The sequence below is a fragment of the Crinia signifera genome, chromosome 4, assembly GCF_055691185.1.
Source record: "Crinia signifera chromosome 4, ASM5569118v1, whole genome shotgun sequence".
Classification (NCBI taxonomy): Eukaryota; Metazoa; Chordata; class Amphibia; order Anura; family Myobatrachidae; genus Crinia; species Crinia signifera.
Genome location: NC_139220.1, coordinates 325,290,883 through 325,304,366, shown reverse-complemented (window position 1 = coordinate 325,304,366; position 13,484 = coordinate 325,290,883). Strand labels below are relative to the sequence as shown.

At 44.7% G+C, this 13,484-nt stretch overlaps 3 protein-coding genes across 3 annotated transcripts; all 3 read right to left on the bottom strand.

Annotated features, from left to right (window-relative positions):
* Window positions 1–3,206: 3,206 nt before the first annotated feature.
* On the bottom strand, window positions 3,207–5,645 carry LOC146073422 (olfactory receptor 5G3-like). The gene is made up of 2 exons (XM_083180600.1): window positions 5,557–5,645; window positions 3,207–4,032 (listed from the first exon to the last, which is right to left on the bottom strand). The coding sequence occupies exons 1-2, from the start codon at window positions 5,643–5,645 to the stop codon at window positions 3,207–3,209; spliced, it is 915 nt and encodes a 304-aa protein (XP_083036726.1).
* A 632-nt stretch (window positions 5,646–6,277) lies between these two features.
* Window positions 6,278–8,716, bottom strand: LOC146073421 (olfactory receptor 1468-like). Its single transcript, XM_083180599.1, has 2 exons — window positions 8,628–8,716; window positions 6,278–7,103 (listed from the first exon to the last, which is right to left on the bottom strand). The coding sequence occupies exons 1-2, from the start codon at window positions 8,714–8,716 to the stop codon at window positions 6,278–6,280; spliced, it is 915 nt and encodes a 304-aa protein (XP_083036725.1).
* Window positions 8,717–9,348: 632 nt separating this feature from the next.
* Window positions 9,349–10,269, bottom strand: LOC146073420 (olfactory receptor 5G3-like). The gene has a single exon (XM_083180598.1). The coding sequence runs from the start codon at window positions 10,267–10,269 to the stop codon at window positions 9,349–9,351; it is 921 nt and encodes a 306-aa protein (XP_083036724.1).
* Window positions 10,270–13,484: the final 3,215 nt, after the last annotated feature.

Here is a 13,484-nt window from a genome sequence, read left to right as displayed (position 1 = left end):
ACCTATTCTCTAGTATCGGCCAGTGTTGTCCTGCTTGCCAGCTCTGAGTACATTTCATTAAGTAGTGGATGGTAGGTAGAAAGCGCTTAAGTTACAGTATGCATGCGTCCTAGTGATATGACCATATGAAGGTCTAATTGGAGTGTATAGGGAGCTGCAGTATATTGGGTGGGTCCTAAACACCCTATGTAGTACAATATGAAAAAAGAGATTGAATACACTGCGCTCACCTGTGAGGCACTTGTAGTGTGTGTGACTGACAGTAAAGAGACAAATCGAAGAATAAATAAAGAATTGAGAGATGAGGAGATGGAGTAAAAGTAAAAGGGAATTTATTAATCAAAATCTGGTTATGTCACAGTAGGAGAATGTATGGAGTACTGGTATTTCAGGAATAGGCCAGCGGGGTATCACTCCACGAGGCCTATTAGTGAGGTATAAGTTTGACCTATGTAGGTCCCTTTATCACCATAGGTCCCTTAGTAGGGACCTATGTCACTGCGTGGGTGACCGCAGCGGTCTGTATTGGGCATGGGGATGGGGGAATGGACTACTGCAATAGTCTAATATCCACAGCAAAGTTGGGTAAAACTGAGCAAGTCCTGTGGATTTCTGTTAAAACACGTAGTGCAATGCGGCAATAGAAATAATAAAAGAGGAAGGTAATTGTCCAGTAACGTGTTGTGAAATAAGTGTTGCCGGCGTGTGAGGGCAGTGATAAGTGTCCCGCTGGGTGCTCTTACCGGATAAAGTTCAAAGTTCTGCCGATCTGATGTAGTTGATATGTGCACAGGTGAACGCACAGTCGTGCGCTGTCACCCGGCTCCACAGTCTCTGTCTGCCGTGACTTCCGGGTTCAGCTCTCGCGAGATCGTGGCTCCCTTGGCCAGGCTTGCAGTGTGCTGCGGGCTTTGACTCCCGGCTGGAAGGAGTCTGCGGCAGTGGGTGGTGATGGGAGGTGTCCTGATGATGTCCTGAATGTGGATTAGGTGTCCCAACGCGTTTCAGCCACTAGGGCCCAACGCGTTTCAGCCACTAGGGCCTTTCCTTAACAAAGGCCCTAGTGGCTGAAACGCGTTGGGGCACCAACTGTAATTCACATTCAGGACATCATCAGGACACCTCCCATCATCACCACCCACTGCCGCAGCCTCCTTCCAGCCGGGAGTCAAAGCCCGCAGCACATTTTGTATTCGTATTCTTAGTAAATTTCCCCCTTTGTGTTTGTGTTGAAACCATCCCCCCCCCCCCCCCGTTTCAGATCTGTGTGTGTGTGTTTGTAGTTTGTGTGCTGTGAGAGAGCAACATGACAGGTAGATCAGATGAGGAACAGGTGAGTGCGGCTGGGAGTAGTTAGTTGAGACATAGGTGCCGATTTATGTTTTTGCTGGTGGGTGCTCAAACAAAAAATATAGGGGGGGTGACTTCATGAGGAAGGGGCTTGGCAACAAAATAATATCAAATAAATAGTAAAAAGAAACCTAAAATACATATAATCCAGCAACTCGGGGTTAAAATATCCACAAGGGGTGATACAGGGTGGAAAAACCAAGTAAAGGTTCTACCTCCACTCCCGTCCTCACCGTCCTCTCCTTATAATTAATGGCATTGTGGTCAAAGCTCTGTTCTCCTCTGCTGCAGCCGTGGTCCCGGCTTCCAGCAGCGTAGACAAGTAGATTTATATGTGGGAGGCAGTCAGTGGCTGTGCAGGAGCTGTCTATGCAGGAGTTACTATCGAGCGGCCGGCTTTTGATCCTCCCCATGCCGTCTGTGAGCAAACGCTAATTCTCTCCCGGCTTTTTGTGCTATAATGCCGGCTTTGAGCTGTCAGCGCAGCAAGTTCCTTGTAAAGTGAAGTGAGCTAAAATATTGTATAATAAGGGTGACCACATCCACCCGTCACCTGTACGGACTCAGGAGGAGTACAGCGCAGGACGGGAGAGAGGGAGGGGGTTGCGCGGTGTGACACCACCCCCATTGACTGTGTACATGTCAACTGTGTCGACATTTGGGTAAAAAAACTGTGAAAAAACCATGTAGACCTCGCGACCTGTCATGTTGACTGTTTCACCTGTACATTCTATATGTCGGTATTTTGACCCTGTCGGGATTTTGTCCATGTCGGGATTTTAAATGTCGGGATTTTGTCCTTGTCGGGATTTTGTCCTTGTCGGTATTATGACCCATTCGGGATTTTGACCCTGTCGGGAATTTGACCGTCGGGATTTCATACCGAATCTGTACAGTATAGCTGTTACTAATATGCTCTTTTGTTATTTTCATATTACTTTTAAAGTTCTCTCTCATACAGGTTGACATTCTCCTCCTAAATTTTCGACCAAAGAGTATTTCCTGTCTTAACTTCTTCATGCCCCAAAGCAGGGCTGCCACTAGAAATTGTGGAGCCCGGGACTGACGTCTAGTCCTGCTCCCCCACCCTCCCACCTCATGACTCATAATACCCACCCATTTGGTGCTCACTCACCGCCCGGCTCTGCTGGTCACTGGGGTGGGGAGCAGAGTAAAGTGCAGGCCTCCCCATCCTTCTCCTTTGCTGCCTCCACTGAATCCCATGTCTCTCAAAGTGCTTGAATAGGAGCACAGTATTCTCCTGCACCATTGGATGCTGGCGGCCATTTAAAATATGGTGCCAACTTGTGAGCCAATCAGAGCTTGCAGTCCAGCAGCCAATCAGAGCAGCTGCCAGTATGCAAGCTCCAATTGGCTCACCAGAGGTTGCCGCATTTTAAATGGCTGCCATTATCCGGAGGTGAAGGAGAAGTCTGTGCTCTAGAAGTGCTCCAGAAGCAGTGAGTTTCAGCAAGGGCAGCTCAGCGGAGGCAGTCAGGCATGACAGCGAGGGGTGTGGTGGGCTAAATGTCTGGACCCGAGACAACGGTGCCCACAGCATCCCCTTGATGGCGGCTCTGCCCCAAAGTCTTTAGACTTGGCTAATATATTACCATATTTTCCATGGACTTGGGAAAAGGGCCAATTTGGGTGACAGGTCAAATTTTTTGGGGGGGAGGGAACTCATGTCAACATTCCATGCTCCTGTGTCCATTTCGACATGGTGCATATCAACTTTTAATCAACGTTGACCTTGTTCATGTTAACCTTCAAGTGTTGAACTATTGACTGTCAATCTAGATATTGTTACCTATCATCCAAATCCCATCGTTGCCATAGAAATGTTATAAAATAATTTACAAAGATATTTTCTGAAATGCCTTCTTTATGTCCTTATTCCTCAAACTGTAAATAATTGGGTTGATCAGTGGGGTAACAACTGTATAAAACAATGACAAGACTTTTCTGATACTCCTTGACTGTCCTTCTGTTGGAAGAACATAAATACAAAACAGAGTGGTATAAAATATGGAAACCGTGGTGAGGTGGGAGCTACAGGTGGAGAAGGCTTTCTGACGTTTAGAAGAGGATGAAAGCCTTAGGATAACTTGGATAATATACACATAAGATACAATAATTAATATGAAGGGTAAAATAACGATTGGAAAACTAAGAAACATGACTTCCAATTGCAGAACAGAGGTATCGGAACATGAAAGCTCTAGTAAAGGAGAATAGTCACAAAAGAAATGGTCAATAATTTGAGATCCACAAAAGTTCGGCAAAGCCATGGTTATTGTGTCAATCAAACATAGTGAAAAACTTACCAGCCAAGATGTAATAATCAATTTCATGCAGAGGGTACTGTCCATTATACAGTTATAATGCAGTGGTTTACAGATGGCTAGATATCGGTCATATGACATCACGGTCAGAAGGAAACACTCTGAGCATTCTGTGGCCACAAAAAAATAAAACTGAGTGATGCAGCCTACGAAAGAAATTGCGCCCATATTGTTAACAATAGTATGAAGCATGTAGGGGACGATATCTGTGGTCAGCATGATGTCAGACATGGACAGCTGTGTGAGAAAGAAGTACATCGGGGTGTGAAGGCCCTTGCTGTGGGACATCAATGCAATGATTAACAGGTTTCCACCTACAGTTGCAGAGTAACCCACTCTTGAGCACCCACCAGCAAAAACATAAATCGGCACCCATGTCTCAACTAACTACTCCCAGCCCCACTCACGGCTGGAAGGAGGCTGCGGCAGTGGGTGGTGATGATGGGAGGTGTCCTGATGATATCCTGAATGTGGATTAGGTGTACCAATGCGTTTCAGCCACTAGGGCCCAACGCGTTTCAGCCACTAGGGCCTAGGGCCTTTTCTTGACAAAGGCCCTAGTGGCTGAAATGCGTTAGGGCACCTAATCCACAATGAGGACATCATCAGGACACCTCCCATCATCACCACCCACTGCCGCAGCCTCCTTCCAGCCGTGAGTGGGGCTGGGAGTAGTTAGTTGAGACATAGGTGCCGATTTATGTTTTTGCTGGTGGGTGCTCAAACAAGAAATATAGGGGGGTGGCTTCATGGGGAAGGGGCGTGGCCACAAAATAATATCAAATAAATAGTAAAAAGAAACCTAAAATACATATAATCCAGCAACTCGGGGTTAAAATATCCACAAGGGGTGATACCGGGTGGGAAATGCAAGTAAAAGTTCTACCTCCACTCCCATCCTCACCGTCCTCTCCTTATAATTAATGGCATTGTGGTCAAAGCTCTGTTCTCCTCTGCTGCAGCCGTGGTCCCGGGTTCCAGCAGCGTAGACAAGTAGATGTATATGTGGGAGGCAGTCAGTGGCTGTGCAGGAGCTGTCTATGCAGGAGTTACTATCGAGCGGCCGGCTTTTGATCCTTCCCTTGCCGTCTGTGAGCAAACGCTGGTTCTCTCCTGGCTTTTTGTGCTATAATGCCGGCTTTGAGCTGTCAGCGCAGCAAGTTCCTTGTGAAGTGAAGTGAGCTAAAATATTGTATAATAAGGGTGACCACATCCACCCGTCGCCTGTACGGACTCAGGAGGAGTACAGCGCAGGACGGGAGAGTGTGACACCACCCCCATTGACTGTGTCCATGTCAACTGTGTCGACATTTGGGTAAAAAAACAGTGAAAAAAAACCATGTAGACCTCGCGACCTGTCATGTTGACTGTTTCACCTGTACATTCTATATGTCGGTATTTTGACCCTGTCGGGATTTTAAATGTCGGGATTTTGTCCATGTCGGGATATTAAATGTCGGGATTTTGTCCTTGTCGGGATTTTGTCCTTGTCGGTATTATGACCCATTCGGGATTTTGACCCTGTCGGGATTTTGACCGTCGGGATTTCATACCGAATCCGTACAGTATAGCTGTTACTAATATGCTCTCTGTATTTGTAGTGTCTAGGGTTACATGTTAAATATCAATTTTATGATTCATCTGACTATCTCTTTTGTTATTTTCTTATTACTTTTAAAGTTCTCTCTCATACAGGTTGACATTCTCCTCCTGACCAAAGAGTATTTCCTGTCTTAAGTTTTTCATGCCACAAAGCAGGGCTGCCACTAGAAATTGTGGAGCCCGGGACTGATGTCTAGTCCTGCTCCCCCACCCTCCCCCCTCAAGACACATAATACCCACCCATTTGCTGCTCACTCACCGCCCGGCTCTGCTGGTCACTGGGGTGGGGAGCAGAGTAAAGTGCAGGCCTCCCCACCCTTCTCCTTTGCTGCCCCCACTGAATCCCATGTCTCTCAAAGTGCTTGAATAGGAGCACAGTATTCTCCTGCACCATTGGACGCTGGCGGCCATTTAAAATATGGTGCCAACTTGTGAGCCAATCAGAGCTTGCAGTCCAGCAGCCAATCAGAGCAGCTGCCAGTATGCAAGCTCCAATTGGCTCACCAGAGGTTGCCGCATTTTAAATGGCTGCCATTATCCGGAGGTGAAGGAGAAGTCTGTGCTCTCGAAGTGCTCCAGAAGCAGTGAGTTTCAGCAAGGGCAGCTCAGCGGAGGCAGTCAGGCATGACAGCGAGGGGTGTGGTGGGCTAAATGTCTGGACCCGAGACAACGGTGCCCACAGCATCCCCTTGATGGCGGCTCTGCCCCAAAGTCTTTAGACTTGGCTAATATATTACCATATTTTCCATGGACTTGGGAAAAGGGCCAATTTGGGTGACAAGTCAAATTTTTTGGGGGGGAGGGAACTCATGTCAACATTCCATGCTCCTGTGTCCATTTCGACATGGTGCATATCAACTTTTAATCAATGTTGACCTTGTTCATGTTAACCTTCAGGTGTTGAACAATTGACTGTCAATCTAGATATTGTTACCTATCATCCAAATCCCATCGTTGCCATAGAAATGTTATAAAATAATTTACAAAGATATTTTCTGAAATGCCTTCTTTATGTCCTTATTCCTCAAACTGTAAATAATTGGGTTGATCAGTGGGGTAACAACTGTATAAAACAATGACAAGACTTTTCTGATACTCATTGACTGTCCTTCTGTTGGAAGAACATAAATACAAAACAGAGTGGTATAAAATATGGAAACCGTGGTGAGGTGGGAGCTACAGGTGGAGAAGGCTTTCTGATATTTAGAAGAGGATGAAAGCCTTAGGATAACTTGGATAATATACACATAAGATACAATAATTAATATGAAGGGTAAAATAACGATCGGAAAACTAAAAAACATGATTTCCAATTGTAGAACAGAGGTATCGGAACATGAAAGCTCTAGTAAAGGAGAATAGTCACAAAAGAAATGGTCAATAATTTGAGATCCACAAAAGTTCATCAAAGCAATGGTTATTGTGTCAATCAAACATAGTGAAAAACTTACTAGCCAAGATGTAATAATCAATTTCATGCAGAGGGTACTGTCCATTATACAGTTATAATGCAGTGGTTTACAGATGGCTAGATATCGGTCATATGACATCACGGTCAGAAGGAAACACTCTAAGCATTCTGTGGCCACAAAAAAATAAAACTGAGTGATGCAGCCTACGAAAGTAATTGCGCCCACATTGTTAACAATAGTATGAAGCATGTAGGGGACGATATCTGTGGTCAGCATGATGTCAGACATGGACAGCTGTGTGAGAAAGAAGTACATCGGGGTGTGAAGGCCCTTGCTGTAGGACACCAATGCAATGATTAACAGGTTTCCACCTACAGTTGCAGAGTAACCCACTCTTGAGCACCCACCAGCAAAAACATAAATCGGCACCCATGTCTCAACTAACTACTCCCAGCCCCACTCACGGCTGGAAGGAGGCTGCGGCAGTGGGTGGTGATGATGGGAGGTGTCCTGATGATGTCCTGAATGTGGATTAGGTGTACCAATGCGTTTCAGCCACTAGGGCCCAACGCGTTTCAGCCACTAGGGCCTAGGGCCTTTTCTTGACAAAGGCCCTAGTGGCTGAAACGCGTTGGGGCACCTAATCCACAATGAGGACATCATCAGGACACCTCCCATCATCACCACCCACTGCCGCAGCCTCCTTCCAGCCGTGAGTGGGGCTGGGAGTAGTTAGTTGAGACATAGGTGCCGATTTATGTTTTTGCTGGTGGGTGCTCAAACAAGAAATATAGGGGGGTGGCTTCATGGGGAAGGGGCGTGGCCACAAAATAATATCAAATAAATAGTAAAAAGAAACCTAAAATACATATAATCCAGCAACTCGGGGTTAAAATATCCACAAGGGGTGATACCGGGTGGGAAATGCAAGTAAAAGTTCTACCTCCACTCCCATCCTCACCGTCCTCTCCTTATAATTAATGGCATTGTGGTCAAAGCTCTGTTCTCCTCTGCTGCAGCCGTGGTCCCGGGTTCCAGCAGCGTAGACAAGTAGATGTATATGTGGGAGGCAGTCAGTGGCTGTGCAGGAGCTGTCTATGCAGGAGTTACTATCGAGCGGCCGGCTTTTGATCCTTCCCTTGCCGTCTGTGAGCAAACGCTGGTTCTCTCCTGGCTTTTTGTGCTATAATGCCGGCTTTGAGCTGTCAGCGCAGCAAGTTCCTTGTGAAGTGAAGTGAGCTAAAATATTGTATAATAAGGGTGACCACATCCACCCGTCGCCTGTACGGACTCAGGAGGAGTACAGCGCAGGACGGGAGAGTGTGACACCACCCCCATTGACTGTGTCCATGTCAACTGTGTCGACATTTGGGTAAAAAAACAGTGAAAAAAAAACATGTAGACCTCGCGACCTGTCATGTTGACTGTTTCACCTGTACATTCTAAATGTCGGTATTTTGACCCTGTCGGGATTTTAAATGTCGGGATTTTGTCCATGTCGGGATATTAAATGTCGGGATTTTGTCCTTGTCGGGATTTTGTCCTTGTCGGTATTATGACCCATTCGGGATTTTGACCCTGTCGGGATTTTGACCGTCGGGATTTCATACCGAATCCGTACAGTATAGCTGTTACTAATATGCTCTCTGTATTTGTAGTGTCTAGGGTTACATGTTAAATATCAATTTTATGATTCATCTGACTATCTCTTTTGTTATTTTCTTATTACTTTTAAAGTTCTCTCTCATACAGGTTGACATTCTCCTCCTGACCAAAGAGTATTTCCTGTCTTAAGTTTTTCATGCCACAAAGCAGGGCTGCCACTAGAAATTGTGGAGCCCGGGACTGATGTCTAGTCCTGCTCCCCCACCCTCCCCCCTCAAGACACATAATACCCACCCATTTGCTGCTCACTCACCGCCCGGCTCTGCTGGTCACTGGGGTGGGGAGCAGAGTAAAGTGCAGGCCTCCCCACCCTTCTCCTTTGCTGCCCCCACTGAATCCCATGTCTCTCAAAGTGCTTGAATAGGAGCACAGTATTCTCCTGCACCATTGGACGCTGGCGGCCATTTAAAATATGGTGCCAACTTGTGAGCCAATCAGAGCTTGCAGTCCAGCAGCCAATCAGAGCAGCTGCCAGTATGCAAGCTCCAATTGGCTCACCAGAGGTTGCCGCATTTTAAATGGCTGCCATTATCCGGAGGTGAAGGAGAAGTCTGTGCTCTAGAAGTGCTCCAGAAGCAGTGAGTTTCAGCAAGGGCAGCTCAGCGGAGGCAGTCAGGCATGACAGCGAGGGGTGTGGTGGGCTAAATGTCTGGACCCGAGACAACGGTGCCCACAGCATCCCCTTGATGGCGGCTCTGCCCCAAAGTCTTTAGACTTGGCTAATATATTACCATATTTTCCATGGACTTGGGAAAAGGGCCAATTTGGGTGACAAGTCAAATTTTTTGGGGGGGAGGGAACTCATGTCAACATTCCATGCTCCTGTGTGCATTTCGACATGGTGCATATCAACTTTTAATCAACGTTGACCTTGTTCATGTTAACCTTCAAGTGTTGAACAATTGACTGTCAATCTAGATATTGTTACCTATCATCCAAATCCCATCGTTGCCATAGAAATGTTATAAAATAATTTACAAAGATATTTTCTGAAATGCCTTCTTTATGTCCTTATTCCTTAAACTGTAAATAATTGGGTTGATCAGTGGGGTAACAACTGTATAAAACAATGACAAGACTTTTCTGATACTCCTTGACTGTCCTTCTGTTGGAAGAACATAAATACAAAACAGAGTGGTATAAAATATGGAAACCGTGGTGAGGTGGGAGCTACAGGTGGAGAAGGCTTTCTGATATTTAGAAGAGGATGAAAGCCTTAGGATAACTTGGATAATATACACATAAGATACAATAATTAATATGAAGGGTAAAATAACGATCGGAAAACTAAAAAACATGATTTCCAATTGCAGAACAGAGGTATCGGAACATGAAAGCTCTAGTAAAGGAGAATAGTCACAAAAGAAATGGTCAATAATTTGAGATCCACAAAAGTTCATCAAAGCAATGGTTATTGTGTCAATCAAACATAGTGAAAAACTTACTAGCCAAGATGTAATAATCAATTTCATGCAGAGGGTACTGTCCATTATACAGTTATAATGCAGTGGTTTACAGATGGCTAGATATCGGTCATATGACATCACGGTCAGAAGGAAACACTCTGAGCATTCTGTGGCCACAAAAAAATAAAACTGAGTGATGCAGCCTACGAAAGAAATTGCGCCCACATTGTTAACAATAGTATGAAGCATGTAGGGGACGATATCTGTGGTCAGCATGATGTCAGACATGGACAGCTGTGTGAGGAAGAAGTACATGGGGGTGTGAAGGGTCTTGCTGTAGGACACCAATGCAATGATTAACAGGTTTCCACCTACAGTTGCAGAGTAAATCACAAGAAGGATAAATAAGAATATTGTTCTTGAAATTTGGTGACTTTGAAATCCCAAAAGGATGAAGCCAGTGTTGGAAGTGATATTGCTCTTCTGCATTGCTTGGATGAAAAAAAATATGTATACATACTGTAATAAGCATAGTAATACTGATTATCACACTATATAATGGTTTCATTTTTAAATGATCATCATCAGTGCCTGATTAAGCCTTCTGTGGGCCTGGGGCACTTTAGACAAGGGGGCCCCCTTGCATTTATCATTACTGGCCTCAAACTGCATGGGAGAATATTACACTGTCAAAACACAGAGTAAAGGCAGTATAAACTTGGTCAATACCTGCATGGGTATATATGTCCTAGATGGATGAAACGCGTTGAGGGGACACAGTTCCAGACCATGCAAAGCAACATCAGATAAGCCTCACTTTTCTCTTTTTATTGTACGAGTTTTTATTGTTTGCAGTGTGTATTAAAAAAAATTTAAACTATATTACACCAGTCTGCCTCTCTATTCCTTCTCCTCCCTACTACATATTTGGATAACGGTGAGAGTCACCAGAGGAGAAGAGTGTTAGAGAAGAATTGTTATTGGAGGAAGCCAGAGAGTACCCTGTGGGAATTACGCTCATAAAAAGTGGTGAAAGGCCACTGAATACGGTACACCTTTTGACTTTGGGGTGCCTATTATTCTTTTTCCTTTGGTGAAGGGAAACTAGAACTGTTATTACTACACTAGGAGGCGCCCTTCTCATCCTTTTTTACAGATCTTGCTTACGGGGTTCCAAGAAACAGGAACACATAGGAGAAGGAGCTGCCACCCCGGGATAAGTAAGGGGGAGTGTATTTACATCGAAAAACACGGGACAGTGTACATTTAAGGACATTCTGAATCCAAAAAGTGGGGAGATAAAACAGCGCTAGTACCACTACAATCCATATATATATATATATATATATATATATATATATATATATATATATAAACAAAAGGAAAGGAGAAGCGCCCAATGAGCAAAAGTATAACACAGTTTACTTGCAATATACGCTCACATACATGGAGGTAAAAGATAAACAGCTTGCCAAGCCTGAGTGACTGGGGGCGGACGGAACCACTGCCAGCATAGGAGATATAGTCTTCTCGTCAGGAACAGCCTCTCACACTGAACTTGCCAACGCTGCCGCCTCCGTCTCTGCTCGCCTCACTCCGGTGACATCAATCCGTCTTCTGTATAGGCCATGCCCAACGCATTTCGTACCAGGACTTCGTCAGGGGGGTGACGACGTCCTGGTACGAAATGCATTGGGCGTGGCCTATACGGAATACGGATTGACGTCGCTGGGCTTAAATCATGGATGGATACAATTATTATATTATATGCAGTGGAGCAATCTTTTGCCTTTGAGTATGCATCAAAGTCAAAGAGCGCAGTTGCAGTGAGAATTGACAGTATTTACAAGGCTGTTTATAGTAAAGTGGGGTGGCTACTAAAATGTCTTGGCGGAGTAAGTGCCTTTTATTGCAATCCCATACACACTCTAAATAGCTACAGCAATTCAGTTCTATCGGCCAGTCTGCATGGCAATAGGGTTGACTATCTACCAATGGTTGTGTCTTCCTGCACAGATGGTGGTTCTGCGACAGCTTCATTAGGCATATCAATGCAAATCCCCATTGTGCTCTAGAAAATGCGTCAGTGGGTGAACGTGGGAACATGTGCTGGGTGACGTGGGAACATGTGTCCTGTGGGGTGGCCTGGAAACTGTAAGATTTATTTGCAGCCAAGTAGTGACAAAAATAAACAAAAATTTAATAATTTTACCACCTCATGTACAACAACACAAAGTTATAAAACATGCACTCAATAATATGGAATATGGATGAGTCAATTATCTGATTCATACATAAAATTACAATTAGCCCCTTAGTAGTAGACAAACATCAGTAGAATATACAATTATTATTATTATTATTATTATTATTATTATTATTTGATTTGCAGAAGAGACGCTCGCACAGCATTTCAGAAGTTCTTTAGAACAGTGGTTCTAAACCTCAGTCCTCAGGACCCCCATCAGTGCACATTTTCCAGTTTCCAGGTCTCCACACAGAAATATAAATAATTAGCTCAACCTGTGATATTTAAAATGTGTCAGTGAATAATGAGTGCACCTGTGCTCCTGCCGGGTGACCTGGAAAACGTGCACTGTTGGGGGGTCCTGAGGACCGAGGTTGAGAACCACTGCTTTAGAACATGTCACTGTTCTGTCTTATATTTAATAGTCAGGAATATTTCAGTCTGACAAATGCTATGGACCCGTTAAAGCAATGCTTAACAAACTGCCACATTAGTAAGGCGGGATTTTTAGTTGGTTTCCCATGTACATGGGAAATGTGTAATGGTGGATTATATAGGCTAAATATTACATGTGTATGTAATACATATTTACAGCACTTATATATGTTACTCCTTTTTTCATAGTGCCTTCTGCTGGAGAGTGTGATGTGAATTTGGGAATTATACCTACTGTCCAGACCCGCTATCTCGTGGCCAACCACAACAGAGTGGGGATATTGTGCATACACTACCTCCAATGTCATCACCCCAATGCAGCTTCAGTCCAGAACCCCCAGAACAGGCAACTACAAGGGCTTTTGTTCAGACTTGGGAGGCACGGCAGGCAGCATCACAGGAAATCATTTTGCGGCAAATGGTAGCCATGGAATCCATGTACCAGTAATCCTGCCGAAGCCATCGGGGTACACATAGCTAGTGGCAGGTGCTCAATTCGTTTAGTAATACCATTCAGGTGCATGGGAGGAGGGGTAATACTGAGTAAGTAACAATCCATGGTTTCTCCCAGATCACTGAATGGTATTAGTAACCAGTCTAGAACACTACATAATAGAATTCAGAGATATTGGTTACATATATTTGCCCAAATTTATGTGTAAGCCCCCAAGCCGTCGTCAAGGCTTCTCTGTACATTGGGGGTCCCGAGCGCTATATCTAGGTGCAGAATGCGGCACCTCAATAACCAGCACAAGCCAGAAAGCCCAGAGCAGCACACCAGTGAAATACTAAAGTGTTAATAGGGATTAGTGGTAAAAAGCTGGAGCTTTATATAGATAGTGATAGAGAAAATAAGGTACTTGTGTATTATCACGGCGCCCGGCTACGCTATGTTTTCAAAGTAGCCTAAGGTATGTTGTCAGCGTAGCCGGTGCCATAATAATGTGATGTGTGTGATGTGTGTGATGTGTGTGTGTTTTGCTTTATACTTACCATCCTCCGGGCCAACCACCGCGTCCAT

Bases quoted from the DNA above. Each gene is read 5' to 3' on its own strand.
- LOC146073420 (XM_083180598.1), bottom strand. From the start codon at position 10,269: ATGCAGAAGAGCAATATCACTTCCAACACTGGCTTCATCCTTTTGGGA.
- LOC146073422 (XM_083180600.1), bottom strand. From the start codon at position 5,645: ATGGGATTCAGTGGGGGCAGCAAAGGAGAAGGGTGGGGAGGCCTGCAC. The intron at 4,033-5,556 runs GTGAGTGAGCAG...TGGGTGCTCAAG, and splicing joins GTGACCAGCAGAGCCGGGCG to AGTGGGTTACTCTGCAACTG.
- LOC146073421 (XM_083180599.1), bottom strand. From the start codon at position 8,716: ATGGGATTCAGTGGGGGCAGCAAAGGAGAAGGGTGGGGAGGCCTGCAC. The intron at 7,104-8,627 runs GTGAGTGAGCAG...TGGGTGCTCAAG, and splicing joins GTGACCAGCAGAGCCGGGCG to AGTGGGTTACTCTGCAACTG.